Raw genomic sequence first — 19,241 nt, 5'->3', positions numbered from 1 at the left:
CCGTTCTTAGGATAGAGAATGCAACACAAGAGCTTTGCACAGCACACAAAAAGATAACGACACGAGCTCCAGGTGACGAGCGCGTGTTAGCAAACATCCTATTATCGTATTCACAGTGCATTAATAGCTGAGGTGTGTGCTTCTATTAATAGCAGGCTGCTGCTGCTGAGGGAGTTATCTAACTCTCATAGTTCCACTACGCCTAGTATCACTGCAGCAAGGAGATTCTCTGCTACGCACTGCTGTTTATGTGACCAGAAATTCTTCAGTACTTTCGTGCAAAAATGGCTAACTGAAATAGCGTTGAAGAAAGGTGATAGATTTATGTGTTGGTGTCACGAACCCAGTGAAAAGGGACGAGAAACCTGCAACTTGAAGAATTTAGCGTTCAGGTAGCCGCCAGCGAAGAACCAACATGGCGGATAGGGAGGATGGAGGGGGGTCTGAACAAGATGATAGCTCCTTCCTTAGAACGGTAAGCAGGCTGCAGTTTGTTTTATTGTATATTTATCACACAACGGAACTATAAATAGCTTTATACAGTGTGTGTTTGTGTACATTTTGGAGGAGCATCCTGGAAACTGGCACATCGTATGGGTTTTCAGCTGCAATCGATTGCATACTCTATCTGTCCACAGTCGTGTTAACATGTATAGATTTAGATATCTGATTGCCTCATCATTTCATTCAGTCCTCCACCCATCCATCTTTCAGTTCATCAACCTGTGCCAGTTATGCAGCCATGTATATATTAGGCACATTGGTTTAAGTAGCGAGGGTATCTGGATATAAAAAAAAAATCAAGTGGCATCCACCACACAGGTACTTGATCCCGTGGGTAAACTATTGTTTACACTCACCAGTTAACTAGTTAACTGGTGAGTGTACACATTAGTTTACCCCGGAATCAAGTGCCTATGATGCACCCCTGAGCTTATATGATGGCCTTTTAGTTCATCATCCATCCATCATTCTCACAGGTTTGTTATTGCTACTCCTATAGCAAATGTCTAGTTTTATAACTGTATTTCTATATAGCATCATCAAATTATTGTTTTGCAGGGTTGCCATTAAACACATACATACATGCACTTCTCCAAATTTGAGAATTGCAATGAAACTTGATGCTCACATTCATCCCAAGGTCTGGTTTTTCTTAAATGCAAATGGTGCTGCATGGAAATCCCAAATGGCTTTCATGGAAATGGAACTTTTGAAAATCTTGTTAATGCTACATCTCCAGAATGGATGAAATTATTGGCAAGGGGATTTTCATCAAAAGACTTCTTATGGTGTCTGGTTGGTCCTTAATGAAAAATGGCACTGATCTGACATTCAGTATTGTCACCATGGTGGCCATCTTAAAATCTTGTTACATCTGTAACACTACTTTTCCAGAATGGACAGTCATATCTGAAAATCAAGTTATCATTACTCCTCTTGTATGGATGATTATATTGATATTTCATTTGCATTAAAAGATTTTTATAGCACCCCCCCCCAATTATGCTACCAGTTGACTGACCGTCCCTATTTTTTTTGTTACTACTCTATCACTTTGTTTTACCTCCAGGGTCAGAAAAAACAAAAAACATTCCCCAAATTGATTTGTGCATCAAATTGAGCCAGATTGGATGTTCTGGGCAGTATCTGTGACTAATCTCACACAAAAGACAGTAGTCTGGGTCACCATTGCTGAGTACTAATGATTGGTGCTATCATCCCCGTCACTTGAAGAATGAAACTGAAAGGGGGAAAAACATGGTAGAGTGAAGTTACTCCAAGACCAGAAAAGGCTATATGCAATTGAAACTTCAGGGTCTGGTTTGTATGAAATATATATTGGCAGCTGACATAATGGTCTTGAGGCAAAAAAAGGTCACTGTCATGGTTATCAAATTATGCTCAATTTCCTGGAAAATGTCAGACTTCAACATGGACTCAAAATCATAATTTAATTTATGCAATAGAACATCAGCCTTCATGCCAGATATATATTGTTCTGCACCATTCCCATATTTCAAAATGTCAGATTGTTGAATTCCTCAACCCAACCACCAGTTTTATTTATTTATGAAAGTGCAACAGTATTGTCCATAAACAGTCTTACTTGCTGATCCTTAATTCCTGAGCAGAAGCAGTGTACAATGAAGATTTGGTTTTAGTTAAGGGAAATTAATGTGCCAGTCTTTCTTCTGATGACCAATGGCCCGCACTAGATAAACTAAATCATTGTTAAATCTGCTCCACCATATGTTAATATCACTGCTTAGAACGATATGAGGCTTGGGTACAGAGACAGGGTGAATGGTGAAAGGCCCATTTAAAATCAACCAATGAACATGTTTGCGATCTTTGTCACTCAAAGTTCAATGACTAAGTAAAATAAATGTGCACGATTCTGAATTTAGGTGCATGACTTGGGATTAAGTATTCAAGTTATTGTGTTTGTGGGCTTCGTTGTTAATTTTGTTCACCTGACTGTAAGAAAAGGCTGATAGCTTGGTATCCTGCTGCCAGTAATTGTTGAGGCAACTTTCCTTTCCAGTTCGGGGTTTCACTAGATTGACTGAAAATATGGTGGAGTGCCATACCTAGTACACGCGCCAGTACTACAGAGCCCTTTGCACAGAGAAGGACTACAGTTTAAAATTGCATAGGGGTGAATTGACAGTCCCATGTTTTTGATTGACAAAGATGAGGGGAATTGTGGCATGTCGAGGTTTGTTATGCCGTCACTGTTGTAGGTGTGGGGTGGGGTGCTTCCAATTTTTGTATTTAAATTATTATAGAAGTCCCACCCAGGCTCGAGTTTGGTTGGAAGTTAAATTAGTGAAAGATAGATGTAAAGCTCTGAGCCACCAGTCAGCAATGCTGACGGTTAAATGATTAAATATAATAGAAAGTGAAATTTAGCTAATAACAATTTAATGATAATTCAAAAATCATATGATTAAAATTTCCCAAGTACTCTCATTTCGCTCGACCCTGTGATAGTCTATTGCATCATTTGATTTGTAGTGTGAGATAGCTTCCCACCTGTCCTTGTATTCTACTCATCTGTGTATTCTTCTCTCCTATTCCTCCAATTCCTTCTCCTCCTCTTCCCAACTTTTTCCAAATTCCTTCTCCTCCTTGACTTCTCCATATTTTTTCCTTTTCCACTTTCTCCTCCCTGGCTCCTATTCCTCCTCCTCCTCGACTCTATACTGACTAGACTTGTCAACTCGACTGCTCTGCTAGTCTTACTTCCGTCTCCCCTCTTAAAGACTTGGGACTTAACTGAACCAGAAGTTCTGTCCCCGCAAAAGCTTCCTGTGAAAACACAAGAACGGTACAATATTTTCCTAGGCCCTCTCATCTCACACTACATCCAGCATATCATCAGATAATGGCTGTTAAATTTCTTTGGTCATGCATTCATTCACATCGAAATACTCATATGTTCTTGTAAGGTAAAACAACATCGTAATAAAAGCATGGTATCAATTACTTCTCATACATATATCAATAAATTGCATCACATCAGTACATATTCCTAATTCCATTATACTAAACAATATCACAACAATCAGACACATTTCTTTACATTACAACTCACACAGAGTACACAAATATTCAAATATCCATGCTCTGATATATCTATATATTCATATTAACTAATCTTACACACTTCAACCATTTTCCAAATTCAGAATTCAGGCACATGTAAATTGTAACATATCACATGAATAAATACACAAGTTTATTACGAAGTAACCAGTTAGTGAATTACAAAATCAGTTCTGACCACAGGCTAACAATTTACATAATTCTCTATATAATATTCAAATACATCTGCAAATGAACACTACAAAGGTAATTCTATGTACTAAATGATCCTAGTAATTAAGTATACATACTACACATAATTACAATTACAATGCCATAATATTCTGCAAAAATCAAGCAAATAACTTACTGACCTTTACAAAGCTTTGTCTTTCCTCAGAATCTCCTAAGGTTTCCCGCCAAACTACGAGTGGCTTTCTCGGAGTAATCCTATTTGCTCAGCAAACTTTCCAGGAGAACTAAATTTTTGCTTGCTAGTTAGAAGTTATAATTTGGATCAAAATTGTTATCATACCCTCTATTTCTGTTCCATTTGGATGTATCTTTGATTGGATCCAATCAAACTTACTGCACAATGTCCTTCTTGCTGTCTGTCCAGATGGGGACGGATTTAGAACACGCCCCGGTTCCTCTGATCTTTGTAACACATAAGTGGGAAGTCACTCGATCTAACACCTGTGCTGATTCAAGATGCCAGGTCGTCTCTCTGGTCACATAACCTTGCGTAAGAGATTAACTCTAGCCTGCAGCATGTTTAGACGGCAACCATGGCTTGTACTGATACCTTAGTTTATACATAACTTACAAACTGGAGCAAACGTGACAGGAATGATGGTATCAATTATTTGAACTGGAACTTTTTAGCTCTTGTATGTCAGGAAAATAATATAGTCTGAAATTTTTAACCAGATTTCCAGATTTTACTTATTGACTGTTAAATTCTTAGATATCTTAGCCTCATGAACTGCTTCACAACACAAGCCATTGTATCAGAAATGGCAGGCCCTCTGCAATTTAGAGTTAATAGAGCTCTGAGTATGACAACTGTGCCACAGAATGCACTGAAGAACCTTTAGCAAGTTCATTTATGATGTTTTAATAATGAGACCTAATTTGTCCCAGGGTGTTGTTAGAGTGAGTGAGTCATATTTATTGATGAAGTGGGATTCCATTTCACTTTCATCAACTTGAGATGTTTAAAGCATCTGCTTGTGCATAGACTTTTCTGAGGATGTTTGGCAAACATTTGGAGTTCAGAGTGACACCACATTAATATGGAGCTTTTGTTGAAGATCAGCTTTTTGCTGCCACAACTGTTAATTTGCAGTGCACTGGTTATTTATCTTGTCAGTAAGCAACCATCTTTGTGTCACATGATTTTCATGTCACTGGTGATGAAGTGGGCAATACTAGCCTGTTAATTGAAATGATGTTTCTGCAGCCAAATGAATGCCAACAGCATGGTCAACCTCAACATCATGAACCATATCAATACTAGATATAGTTGTAGTGGGTTCCCACAAGAACAAAACCATTTGTTGATATTTCATGATATTTCATGATATTTCATGATGACTTGAGGCAAAGAGGGAGATACTAGCCCTGTTAATCAGAATGGTAACTCTGCATCCCATTTACCTCAACTAATATGCTTGATCCCAGCATTATGAACCATATGAATACTATATATATACTGGTGGTTTGTCCATAAGATTATAAACCATATGAATAATATATATATATATATATATATATATATATATATATATATATATATATATATATATATATATATATATACTGGTGGTGTTTCCATAAGATTATGAACCATATGAATAATATATATATATATATATATACTGGAGGTGTTTCCATAAGATTATGAACCATATGAATACTATATATATACTTAGTGGTGTTTCCGTAAGATTATGAACCATATGAATACTATATATATATATATATATATATATATATATATATATATATATATATATATATATATATATATATATATACTGGTGGTGTTTCCATAAGATTATGAACCGTATGAATACTATATATATACTGGTGGTTTGTCCATAAGAGTATGAACCATATGAATACTATATATATACTGGTGGTGCTATATATATATATATATATATATATATATATATACTGGCAGTATTTCCATAATATCAAATTTCTTTTGTTTGTCTGCAGTAGTGCACAGTTGGCTGGTTTCTTGCAAAAATTCTTGTGCAGCAGTGGTCAGGTTTTAGTTTTGCAGGCATTGTATAATCCAGCATTATGATAGCAACATTGACAAGTGCACTGAAAAATTGCTATAGGAAGGAATCAATGAACACTTGGTGCATTATAAAGGAAACTAACCCAAGTCTGATTGTCCTTGACAAGAATCTTGAAAACACACATGGAAACAAGTGAACTAATAATAATAATAATGATCTTATTTAAAGAGGGTCACACAATTAGCTAAGAACTAATATACCTTGAGGCCCTCATACAAAGGAATTTATTTATTTTAGCTGCGTCTCTGAAGCCACTGGATATATTGGCTTTGGAAGAAGTGTGGGCATTTCTAATTTCAACTGGAGTACTATTCCAGAGCAAAGTTCCAGAGTATTGGAAACTTAAAAAAAAAATAATTCCTTATTTGGTTTGGGAATTTTATACTGTTTGGTAGATATTGATCGCAAGTGGGGAGTATTGCCAGGTAGCCTATACTGGAATAGTGATCGTAAATATTCAGGAGCACTATCAAACAGATTTGGTCTTTAATAGATAATATTTTTAACTTACCAGCTAAATTTTCCTTGCTTTCTTTCTGGATTGATATTAGCCCAAATGCTATTTTTTGAAGATGTGCCAGCTTTGCTTTGTTGTACATACTTGCGATATTATTACAGTTATAATAAAAATGCATTTGTTATGTATGCACACCATAAAAATGTTTAATTAGACTTAAAAATCTGCTTTTTTAATTGAAAAAATTATTTGGCAATCTCTGTAAACAATCAGTAGTTTCTGCATGCCAAAAATTGGATATTACATACATTTATCCCTTCTATTCAGCCTAGTCATTCAGGTGTTTAATTTCCCCATGTAAATGTCTATGTGATATATCTTACAATTGTGCATTTGTACAGAAAATATGGTGCACTGTGTTGCATTTGGATGTAACCAAAAGAGTGATGATGGGACAAAAGGTTTCATTCTTTTTCCAAAAGACCCTGTTTACCAGGAAAAAAAGTGGATTCAAGCTGTGGGATCGAAAAGGGTATCGGATGAGAAAGTTGTACCATTTATGCCAGGTTATAGTCAATTTGGCCCAAAGACAGTTCGGCCCAACTTAACACAATTTGTCAAAACTTGAAAGACAATTCAGCCCAACTTAACAATAGTTTTAACAAGTTCTTCTTTAAACAACAGGTATATATTATATAAGATAGCTGTATATTAAATAAGTAGGACAAGATGTTTTTGACAATGTTTATTGGTTGTAAAATAGAATAGGTTTTAGGACAAAATTGAATTTTTAAATACTCATACTTTGTAAAGTACATATATATTAGAGAAAACACAAACTGCCATATCTTGCTCATTCTAATTAAAATATTTATATATGTTTATCTTTTATGCCAAAAAAATATATGCATTTGCACAACGACATTCTCAATTTAAGTCGTGGTCAAATTATCAATATTGATTTATAAAACAATAATACTTGACATAATATTCTACAGAATACATGTACATTTTTCTAAGAGTAGGTACACCATACATGAGATATAAGAAATATAATTAATTTTAGGCTTCAGGTCGTGTGTGTGTGTGTGTGTGAGAGAGAGAGAGAGAGCGAGAGAGTAATGCTGCTGAGCATTTTGTCAGTGTTTAGTTGCTGCACTATTTTTATTGTTTATTTGTATTTTTCAAGTTTTCTTAGTGTTTGTACGCGTTGTAGACTGAAAACTTGTCATTACTAGTCAATATCAGCAATCATATTTGCTCCATTAATCCATACAAATAAGAAATGAAATTATTTTGTGTTGAATTTATGCCTTCTTCCCACTGCACAGTACAATAAAATAGAGTAATGCTGCTGAGCATTTTAGAGAGAGAGTAATGCTAAGCATTTGTCAGTATTAAGTTGCTGCAATATTTTTATTGTTTATTTTTATCTTTCAAGTTGTTGTCTTATGTGTGCACGCATAGTGGACTGAAAGCTTGTCATTACTAGTCAGTATTGTCAGTCATATTTGCTCCATTATTGCATACAAATAAGAAATGATAATGTTGAATTTGTTCCTCCCCCCATTGCACGGTACAGTCAAATAGATAAACAAAATTCATATTTGAAAATAAAATGAAAGAAACTAACCTTGCATTGTTATCAAATATTCCTTCTTTTTTCATTATGTGAAATTTATTAAAGAAAAAAATATATCCACGAACTCTGTATATGTAGTGGATACTGGCTGGCATATGCATCCTTACTGTACTGTGTTTTGCTTATGTCCGATAACAAAATCACAAACGAGACGGGAATATTACCCAATTGCTTGAAGGCACCTGCCATTCACACATGATACGTTATAAATGACCAAGATTATATTGTATCCAAGTTAACTATGCAACGGTATCATGCAAATAAAAATCATTATTGAAAATGCATTCACTGTGAGTGCAAATGATAATCTTTTGCTAGCATGGGTTACAAAAGTATTATTAAATCAAGTTATTGCTGCATATACTATTTACCCTGCAGACTTCACTGTCTGTTTGTATTAATTATGATTACATATGGCAAACAAATAGAAACCTGGGTGATAAATAAACACAACTGGCAGCGAGCATTGAACTTATTGCTTAAACTTACCAACAGGATATCAAATACAGAGGTTATTATAAAGCATGCCAACCCCAGAAACTGACTTTAGATTCTTTTTAGTGTGCCAATTTTTTTTTTTTTTTATGAAGTCGGCCAACATAAGGAAGCCAGCTTTGGATTCTTCGAAATCTGCCGATTTATTATGTTTTTTACAAAGTTGGCAGATATAGGGAAGCAGCATTGATTCCTATTGACCTGTATTAACAGGAATTTTGAAAATAAATTGAAATAATGGAACAGTTTAGAAAGCAACAAAATCTAGGGCATCGTGCTCGCACATTGATATAAGGCTGAACAGTAAATTAGTTTTCAATAGTTTCATTTAAATGTTCTCTATCCATAGTTTATAGTGTTTTATTTTTTGACAAAAAATGTGTACTTCGTCTTGTGGGGATAAATGTACATCATTTCCGGATGGTGTCCTCTGTAGGTGGGAATTCGTAGCTAAGGGGAAGTAACAGGGTTATATACTTCTATTTCGAGTAATTAAATTATTTTTTCTTCTTTACACTTGATAATTTGTTTATTCTTTTTGTGTGAATTTAACTATTTTTAATCATGTAATGTAAATTTGAGGTAAAAAGAAAAATATTGGAGTATGGCTGGTGACCTTTAATCTACTGTCATGTATTCAGATGACACTACACTATCCAATTTCTGACAGTTAAAATCAAACATGGAGGTGTCCCATTGATAGCCTCACTTAGATTCATGGTGTAAAGAAAATTGTGAAAACATCCTAAATGCAATGAATGATATTAAAATATAACACTAAGTGAAACAGTATTTTTGATAAAGTCTAAACTGATGTGTAAAGTTTCAAACAACAAGGTCCAATTAATCCCAAGGAACTATTTCATGGCAAAAAGACAAGAATACCTGTCAACTCGCATGACAGGAGAAAAAGAATTCCAGATTTTTGGGATTGTTCCATGCCTACCTAATGATTGCATAATATCTCACAATTTTTGCAGAGAATTATTATTTAATTATGCCTGCTAACACTCAATGTTCTGAAAACAAATCCTACGTAAATAGCTCATATGCAGTCCACAGAAGCCATGTTCAGTTTTATCATCTGTAAATAATTTGTTGTGATGTTATTCTGTGCTTCTGCTGGAAATACATGTACATAATGACTGGTAGCTTTTTCTGTGTTATTGCTGGAAATACATGTACATAATGACTGGTAGCTTTTTCTGTGTTATTGCTGGAAATACATGTACGTAATGACTGGTAGCTTTTTGTTCTAAAGGTGTAGAAAGTACTGCTTTGCAGCAGAACAAATATGATAATTATCATACATGTATCTACACTGTAATTGTTGAATATTCCATAGCTTTATCAATACATTTTTTCTTCATTTGTTCTTGGTTGAATTGAAATGTAATATTTTTAATTCAAGCAGTGTTATTGTCCTATCAGTGGCGCACATAGGGGACATTTTTTGTGATGACTGTTAGTCAGTTATGGTAACACTGGGACATAACATGAATTTTGACCAATGTCCAGAGATCATGGCAGCTGCAAATAAGGCATGGCCACTCTGATGCAGGGGATGATTGACCATTATGAAGATTGAGAAAGTTATAAGTTAGGATCGTGTACTGCAGTTTTGTCTGTCCTTTGTCCTTTGTATGTGCTATATTGAATGTGCTTTAAAATTGTGTTTTCGTAGTACCATAATCATAATTTTACTGATTAAAAAGATATTTAAAGTTAAATGTGTGTTCTGGTATTTCAACAATGGGCAATATTTTGTGAAAATGATGCTTAAAAGTGCCATGAAAAAACTTTCTTATTTTAGGTTCCAATCCCCCTATTTTTTTATTCAGTGTCCCTACTGGACTTTTGAAAAGTTTGAACAAGGCAACACTTTCAGTTGTAAATCAGTTTCAGCTAATCTTCTTCCTATTGCAGAGCTTTTTAAGAAAAAATTTCATTGTTTGAGGCCACTAATTTGGAACAGAATCCCAAAGGAAATTAGAAAAAGTGCAAATTTAAATGTACACATATTGTGTTATAATCTAATTCACTGTGGAACCTGTTTGATTTGATGGTGTCAGTTTTCAAACCTTTGACTTTGTTTCCTCACTAATATGTTATATTACATAGGTTGTTAACAGAAGGATGTTTTACATTACATTTTCTGCTTATTAATTTCATACCTTACTTTAAGTTAATATTACTTACTTTTCTCCACTTGAAAGATTGTGTGTGATTTGGATTTTTAACGTAGCTTTAAAAAATGTTCAGTCATATCGCTATGATGTCTGCAGTGTGGCAGTTTATAGTGATGTCTAGCAATGGGACATCATGTCGCAGACATGTATGTAGCATGATGTCCCACCCAGTTACATTATCCTGACACCAAACCAACAAGTTCTAACACTAACCTCTTAATGCTGAGTGCCAAGTGAAGCAGCTGTTAGTACCATTTTTATAAGTCTTTGGTATGACTCGGCTAGGGATCGAACCCATGACCTCCCACATCCAATGCGGACACTCTAATCACTAGGTCACTTGAAAGAAAGAGTTGCAATACGAGTCTTTATTGTGTTAGGAACCACATGATGTATGTGTCAAAATAAAAGAGGACTATAAGTAGGATTAATGAAGATAATAGAGGACCCCAAGTAGCATTAATGAAAATAAATGATTACCACATATTGGTTAATGAAAATAATAGAGGACCATAAGTAGGGTTAATGAAGACAATATAGGACCACAAGTAAGATTGAGGAAGATAATAGAGGACCACAAGTAAGATTGAGGAAGATAATAGAGGACCACAAGTAGGATTAATGAAGACAATATAGAACCACAAGTAAGATTGAGGAAGATAATAGAGGACCACAAGTAAGATTGAGGAAGATAATAGAGGACCACAAGTAGATTAATGAAGACAATATAGAACCACAAGTAAGATTGCGGAAGATAATAGAGGACCACAAGTAAGATTGAGGAAGATAATAGAGGACCACAAGTATGATTAATGAAGACAATATAGGACCACAAGTAAGATTGAGGAAGATAATAGAGGACCACAAGTAGGATTTATGAAAAGAGTAGATGACCATAAGTAGGATTAAGACAGTAACCCCTAGCGACGACTTTATGGGGCAGGAGGTAGTAGCCTACTGCTGAGCTCTGTAGCGTCATGGTCATGCATAATACACTAAAGTGGGTGGTATTATAAAAAGGTAGACAGATGTAGCTCTATAATGATGCTAAATAATCTGGAATATCTAGTTGCACTACAAAATACAAATAGAAATTCCTCATTTTTTGGACCCGACTTTTTTAAACGCAAAATTCGCCTGTGGTTGGAGTCCATTTTGTGTCTGGATTTTAGACTTTTTGGTCTCAGATCTAAGGCAAACCAGTATGAACTGCAAACAGACAGATGAGCCTTTGCAAAAAGTAGGATAAGATGGGCATTTGGAATAAAGAGTGGTCTCCATACAAAAAAATGTCTCCGTTTAGCAAAAAAAAAAAGGAGTCCAACTTTTACCCTTCTGCTCATGCGCGAGTCAAATAGCCAATGAAAATTGATGTTTCTAGCACAACTAGGCAGTATGTTATTGAAAGATGACCGGGGATTTGGTGTTTTCGAGTCTATTCAGAAATAGCTTTCAAAATGTGTTTCCTACTTGATTTTCAGGCAAAAATGGCAAAAAGCTCCAGGGGTTAATGTGTTAATGAAAAGAGTAGATGACCACAAGTAGGATTAATGAAGATAATAGATGACCACAAGTAGGATTAGTTCCATGCAACTAATTGTGCCACCCTCTTTAAAACAGATGCTGTTATTGAAGTCCCTGGGTTCATCCTATAGCTTACATGTACAGTCCTCCCCAGTCTTGTCCTGAGAAGTTCACAATGGAAAACTGTGCATTATATTTTCAAGGCCTACTGTTACGTTTAGGGCGTAAACTATGTAACAAGACAATGTAAAACCCAACAAGCATTCAATTTTCAAAAATATAAATATACTTCCCAGAATTATAAAATCAAACAAAGTGAATGAATTAAAAATAAATTATAATTTATTTTAAGTCCTAGAATATTAATCTAACTGTACTATTAATTTCACAGTATTTTGAAAACGATCCAGAAGTTTTCCAAATGAAGGTTATAATGTGCTTATGTGCTTTGCTAGCACCATTGAAGAAATCCTATTCTATTATCCAAAGGTTTTTACTTCAAGGTTAAAGGTTAAATTCCATCAAAGTTGAATATCACTAAAATCCATGAATGTTTCGTAAAAGCCAACAAAATTACTTAAATACCCAAGTCTTCAAATTATTTCACTATAATTTCACAAGGTGCTGTCTGTTTAGAACAAAAGCTTTTTCCTCTCTGCATTTTCAATGAACAAATAATAAATCACAATTTCTTTTGTATCTTACAAGGATGAATGTAACTGAAGAATCAGTTGCGATGCTTTAATTCTCTTACATAACCACTATGTGTGCATCAAATCAACAGATCTGAATCACTAGAAAGATTCCTCCAGTGATCTAGTGGTTAGAGTGTCCGCCTCAGATGCGGGAGGTCGCGGGTTTGATCCCTGGCCGAGTCATACCAGAGACTTACAAAAAGGGTACTAACAGCTGCCTCGCTTGGCGCTCAGCATTAAGAGGTTAGTGTTAGGACTGGTCGGCCTGGTGTCAGGATAATGTGACTGGGTGGGACATCATGCTACATGTCTGCAGCATGATGCCCCAGTGCTAGAGATCACTATAAACTGCCACACTGCAGACATCTTAGCAATATGACTGAAAAATTGTTAAAGCTACATTAAAAAAGTCCAAATCACACACACACACACACTCACACACACACAGAGAAAAGATTCCTGAACATTTAATTTTATTGTGAAATATGTTAACAGTCATGGTTTTACCTTTTTTAATTATTGAGTCAGTCAACAGCTAGGGCACTCTGCGCTGGCATATCTGGGTCTGTGCAGTTTGTTAGCAGTAAATCAGTAGAACAAACATCATATACCCTGATTCAGCTGTATAAGCATATATATATATATATATATATATATATATATATATATATATATATATATATATATATATATATATATATATGTATATATATATATATATATATAGGGTATTTTTCTCCCCATAATAATGATCCTGATCTAGTTGCCTCCAAGAGAGAAAATTAAACCATTATTTTTCTTTAATAAATATCCAGAAACTAGTTGGTCCAGTATGAAGATGGTGCTACTCAAACCTCCGTTGTCAATGTCATGGTTCAACTCATCTTAGACTTCCATCATCAGATCATGGTTCTACCCAGACCTCCATGTAAAAGGTCATGGTTCTACTCAGACCTCCATTTTCAAGGTCATGGTGCTATTCCACCTCCATTTTCAAGGTTATGGTGCTACTCACTTTTATTTTCATGGTCGTGGTATCCAGTCTTTAAAATGTTTCTGACTAAGTACCTCACCAGAATTGATAGTCTTAGTGAAATGTGGTTTTCACTGTTACACTTTTTATGATGTGTTGATGGTTGTAAATACAAATTGTGCTGATCAGACTGCCATTATGACTGCCATGGTAACCATACCAAATTTTTAAAAATTATTTCTTCTGATACATAGATAGTCCAACAGACATGGATTTTCACAAAGAAACTTCTTATGATGTCTGTTTGGTCCTGAAAATCATGTTATCACTTATAATAATAATAATAATAATAATAATAATGACCACTTTATTTAATTGCTAGGTTATGTCAGTTGGTAATAACATAATACTCTCCCCTGAAGCCCTCCTAATACATGAAGTATAAGAGCAGAAACAGTAAATCATATGCATTAACAAATTAAACTTAATGATGTATTTCAGTATTTAACTACTTTTCCAGATAATGGTTATTCAGTTTTGCTTTGAACACATTTAGATTTGTTTCTGATCTAGTGGTAATAGTTATTGGGAGCCCATTCGATAGGTTAGCATCAGAGTATGCTAATGATTTTGTAAAAACGTTTTTATTTTGGAAATTGTGTTCTGCGATGGGCATTTGCATTGGGTCTCAATTTGTGTCTTTTGTGTTGTTTGGAATTGAAATGAAACATACCATGCAAATATTGAGGGCAATATTGATTTTTAACTTTGAACATTAATTATATGGACTTAAGGCTAATCTGTGTACAGAGTTCAGACATTTCAAGTCTGTGAACAGAATTTTGCATGGTGTATAAAATGCAAGATTTAGGATAGTTATTGCTGCTTATTTTGAAGGCTGTTGATTGTTTCATTGTTGTTACCCGTTGTATTTCCAGAAATTGTGCAATAATCCAATAGAGGAAGAATGCATTGTAAAATAATTTCTTATAGTTTTTGCCTAAAATTCGAGTAGGAAACACATTTTGAAAGCTATTTCTGAATACATCCTAATACATCAACTTCCAGGTGATTTTCTAATAACCTAATGCCTAGTTATGTTAGAAACATTGTTTTTAGTTGGCTATTTGGCTCACGCATAAGCAGAAGGGTAAAAGTTGGAGTTTTTTTTCTTTCTTTTCTTTATTTGCTTAACGGACCCATTATTTTTGTATTGAGACCACGCTTTATTCCACATGCCCGTCTTATCCTACTTTTTGCAAAGGTTCATCTGTTTGTTTGCAGTTCATACTGGTCTTCCTTAGATCTGAGACCAAAAGGTCTAAAATCCAGACACAAAGTCGGATTGTGACCACGGCTGAATTTTGGGCGGAAAAAATCTGGTCCAAAAAATGAGTTTTTTCCATATGTATTTTGTAGTGCAACTTGAACTTCCAGACTATTTGGTATCATTGTAGAGCTACATCTAACTTTCTATAATACCACCCACTTTATTGTATCTTACATGACCTTGATGCTACAGAGCTTGGCAGTAGGCTTCTACCTTCTGCCATGTAAACTTGTTGGCAGGGTTTAATGTGTTAAAGATCAATTCTAGAGTTTACAACAAAACAAATATGTTTCACTTCCTTGCATATCTATTTTCTTGTCAGCATGAACTCCCAAATTTTTTTTGTCATCATTTTCAGTTAGGTTCTGTTCAATACACAATGCAAGATCAGTATTTCTGTTGATTGATAATATTCACCACTAAAACACTTGCCACAAGATGTAGTTGTTCCTACATGAAAATGATGCCAGTGTGACCTGTCAGAATTCAAAATGGCTTGTGGCTGATATTTCCTGTAAATGTGTGACTATACTGACACTTTAGAAATTAAAGAAAATGAGAAACACTTCTTTCTTGAAATGTATAGCTTCCTTACAATAAAGTATTGCTGATATAACTTCAAAAATGGCTCTTGTGACAGCCAACATGAAAATATATAGCTATTTCTCCAGAATAGATGGTCTAAACAGACATGGGTTTTTCACTAAAATGCCATTTATAGCAATATGTGTCTAGTTGTGAACAAAAATGGTCGATTTATCCAAGTGTTTGTGAAGGATGAGATTTATGTACATGTTTACAAACATTATCAGCAGCTGTTTCATTTCATATTTTACCAAGAAGATTAAAGGCGGTAAAATGTATGGGATTCATCTGTGTTATAAGAAACAAAAATCATCCTTTTCAAAAGCACATGGTTCTGCAGAGCAGTTTCAACTTATTTATATGATGGTTTAATCTGGATGTGCAGATTTTTTTCAGGAATAAAATAGTTTTTGTTCAAAGTAGATCATATTTTGTTTTCTTGAACATCCACTCAGTGGAGTCTGAAAAGTTCCTGGAAAGAAAACCTGCCTGAATATTATGTTTACCATGGATATGGCACTGCTGATACAAATATATTCCTTTCTAAATGCCATTCCCACACATCAGCCTGGTTTTGATCCAGTTGAATAGACAACATTCCACTATTATTATTAACACCTGTGATAGCACATATATTGTCAGACTGAATGAAATTTTTTTTCTCTGCATTTGTTTACCATTCTTATCCTCAATATTTTTGGTACCACCATTCAAGCTCCTATATTCAGATAGGTGTATTCTATTATCAGAATTGTTGCTAAGCCCTTTAATTTATGACATTCCAGACATCTGTGGGCATCAGGCCTCCCAGAACTGCATGAAAGACATTTATCAGTATACATGTACCATTAAAGATGGTCATTGGCATAATCTGACCTATTTTGTAGCAGAAGGTTTTTTGGCATGATTGTGAATTTGTTTCCCACTTCAGCAAGAAAAACTTCAAAATTCACAAGTCAGCAACCCCTCCCCCCAAGAAAAGAAAGACCATTCTCTGAGATGGAATATGCACTGGTTTCTCCACATTTATTTTGAAACCTAATGATTTAAGCTTTTCAGTCACCATCTAAATTCATAGAGTCAGTACTTTAGGAATACTAATGCACTGTTGTCTGAACCATGCATAAATGGATTTAAGAATCTTGTTTAACACCTTTGGGGATGAGGAAATCATAGAGGGTAAGCAAACAAATTGACAAATTTGCCCATTCCAAATAAATTTCAGAAACCTCTGTTATTCTTTTATACTGGAACACTAAAGTATCAGTAAGGATTCTTTAAATCACTGGAAGTGAAAGTCATTATCCTTTGACAAGATTGAAAACTTCTTTTGATTGATTGAAAAGTTCAGCATGAACAAATTTAATAAGATGAAAGATGAAAATTCATTGGAATTTCTTGTTTGGTTTGCACTGAGCAAAACCAGTGTTACATCTTTTAACATCTCCAGCAGCATCATCCCAAAAAACAGATGTAAGAATAATTTTTGTTTCAAATGTGGATGTATCATGTACTTCCTTCTAAGAGATAAATTGTATTGAATCTGCCCCAAGAAATAATCTGAAGCAAAGATTTTGGCTTCAACATTTGTGGCAGTTGGTAAGTCTTCTAAAATGACAATAGTAACAAAGTCCTCCATATCTGTAAATGCTTTGTCATCAGAAGGAACTCATTTGCTGGCAGATTTCTTGATTGATAAGAGAGTGTGTGTGTGTGTGTGTGTGTGTGTGTGTGCTGCTTATTTCAGTTTTATGGGATCTTGTACTTCTGTGCAGTCTTATCAGTTGGACACTGATAAGTGCATGCAACATATCTGCCAAGGATTTCAAAATGGGCTTTCCATTTTTTTGAACTTTCAGTTTAGGCAACTGTCACATGCTAACAAGATTGCTTGTACAAGGATCAGTTGTTACTGGGTAATAAACCAACATTAATTTGGATTAAAGTCATTTATTGGCATTTGCTGCCATTTATGACTAATTTAAATGTGCACCTTCACACATTATTAAATTTTGGGTTATGACTGCTTGTTTCTGCCATCCCATGCTATTTCAAATAATAATAATAATAATAATAATGCTTTATTTATAGAGGGTGACTCTTTAGTCAAGGACTATTCTCCCTGTTACTCTGGTGCTGTTCCATGTAGACATTTATATAAAAGAACTGCCTTGTGAAAATCTATCCTGTCATATATTGTGAACCATTTGAGTTCTGTAAATAATGCTTTTGAATGATGAACAATACATGCATCTAAAATTGCATGTGCTGCTTGTTTCTGAAGTTTATAAATCCTGTCAAGCTCAGATTTAGCACAGTTCCCCCATACATTTGAACAATAATCCATTGTTGGAAGAATATATGACTTGTATAGATTTTGAGTTTCCATAGGTAAATATTTCTTGATTCTGCTGAGTAGGGCAATTTTGGATGATATTGTTATCAAAGCTTATCAGTATGGTCATTCCATAATAAATTATTATCTACGGTGACACCTACAAGCTTTTCATCTTTGACAAATGATGCCCAGTTTCCTATATCGGGGTTGTCTCTAGTTGCTAACATGTGCAAGTCACATGAAATCATACTCTAAAAAGTAGTCAGGTTTTTGTATCACCGTAAATTGAAAAAATGTTAGTATTTTTTCATATATTGTCTCTTTTTTTATTATTCCAATTTCAGGCATAATTTGCCTTTATTGTCTTTGTTTTCTTAATCAGTTTGCTTGGTTATTTTTGCAAAATAATTTCAGTGTCTGTCGCCAATAGTTTATCAGGTGATTTGAAGAGTTATTTAGCTAAAGGGGTTCTTGTAGTGTCAAAATGAGATATTTTTTTAAAACGTAAACCTTCAAACAATGCCTCCTTTCTCATGCCACTTTAAGAAATTTGCTTAAATGGTCTACTTTGACCAGCCTCTCCAGGGCTAATATCATTGTTGCTATGGCCCTTCGTTTTCAGCCTCTACATGTAATTCTGATCGATCTTCCCTAGTCAAAGCTATCCATTTGTTGTTCATTAGCTATATCTGGAGACATTTTGTACAAGCTCAATTTAAGCTTCAAACATTTGATGTCTGTTCAGACAGGTTGTTTAAGTCCATGAGATTGGACTTATTAGACTGCCCAAGCCTAACAGTTTTGTGGTTTTGGCTGCAACAGCAGGCTTTTGTTTTGTGGAGTTTTGAACCTTAATCACAATGGACTTCAGTTTCATATATTTATTTTGTTTTTTCGGCTTCCAACTCCGCTCAACTTACCAAGAGAAGTTACTGTAACTTTGCAAAAAGCAGCTGCACAATCTTCAGGTTGCCTCAGATTCGGTAACTGAGTGGACTTCGTCCTTGTCTTTAGCCATTGCAAAAGAAGAAAAAGAAAATACTATCTGACTGTGGTGAGTAAAAATTGTAGCTTGGACTATATTTGAAGCTGGCTACACCAACACCA

The 19,241-nt window shown here is 34.7% G+C and overlaps 1 protein-coding gene across 7 annotated transcripts in view; it reads left to right on the top strand.

Annotated features, from left to right (window-relative positions):
- The first annotated feature begins 207 nt into the window (after positions 1 to 207).
- The window catches only part of LOC149804420 (ryanodine receptor-like), a 538,410-nt gene continuing 519,376 nt past the window's right edge, over positions 208 to 19,241 (top strand). For all 7 annotated transcript variants that reach the window (XR_016415653.1, XR_016415652.1, XM_089940121.1 and 4 more), the window contains exon 1: positions 208 to 475. Coding sequence is in view for 5 of the 7 variants with exons in the window: in XM_089940121.1 (XP_089796247.1) it covers positions 416 to 475 (60 nt within the window). In the remaining 2 variants the exon portion in view is untranslated. The remainder of the gene's footprint in view (positions 476 to 19,241) is intronic.

This window comes from Sinohyriopsis cumingii, chromosome 2 (assembly GCF_028554795.1).
Source record: "Sinohyriopsis cumingii isolate HCF-2022 chromosome 2, ASM2855479v2, whole genome shotgun sequence".
NCBI lineage: Eukaryota > Metazoa > Mollusca > Bivalvia > Unionida > Unionidae > Sinohyriopsis > Sinohyriopsis cumingii.
Note: the sequence above shows the minus strand (reverse complement) of the source record. Positions and strands in the feature narration are given on the sequence as shown.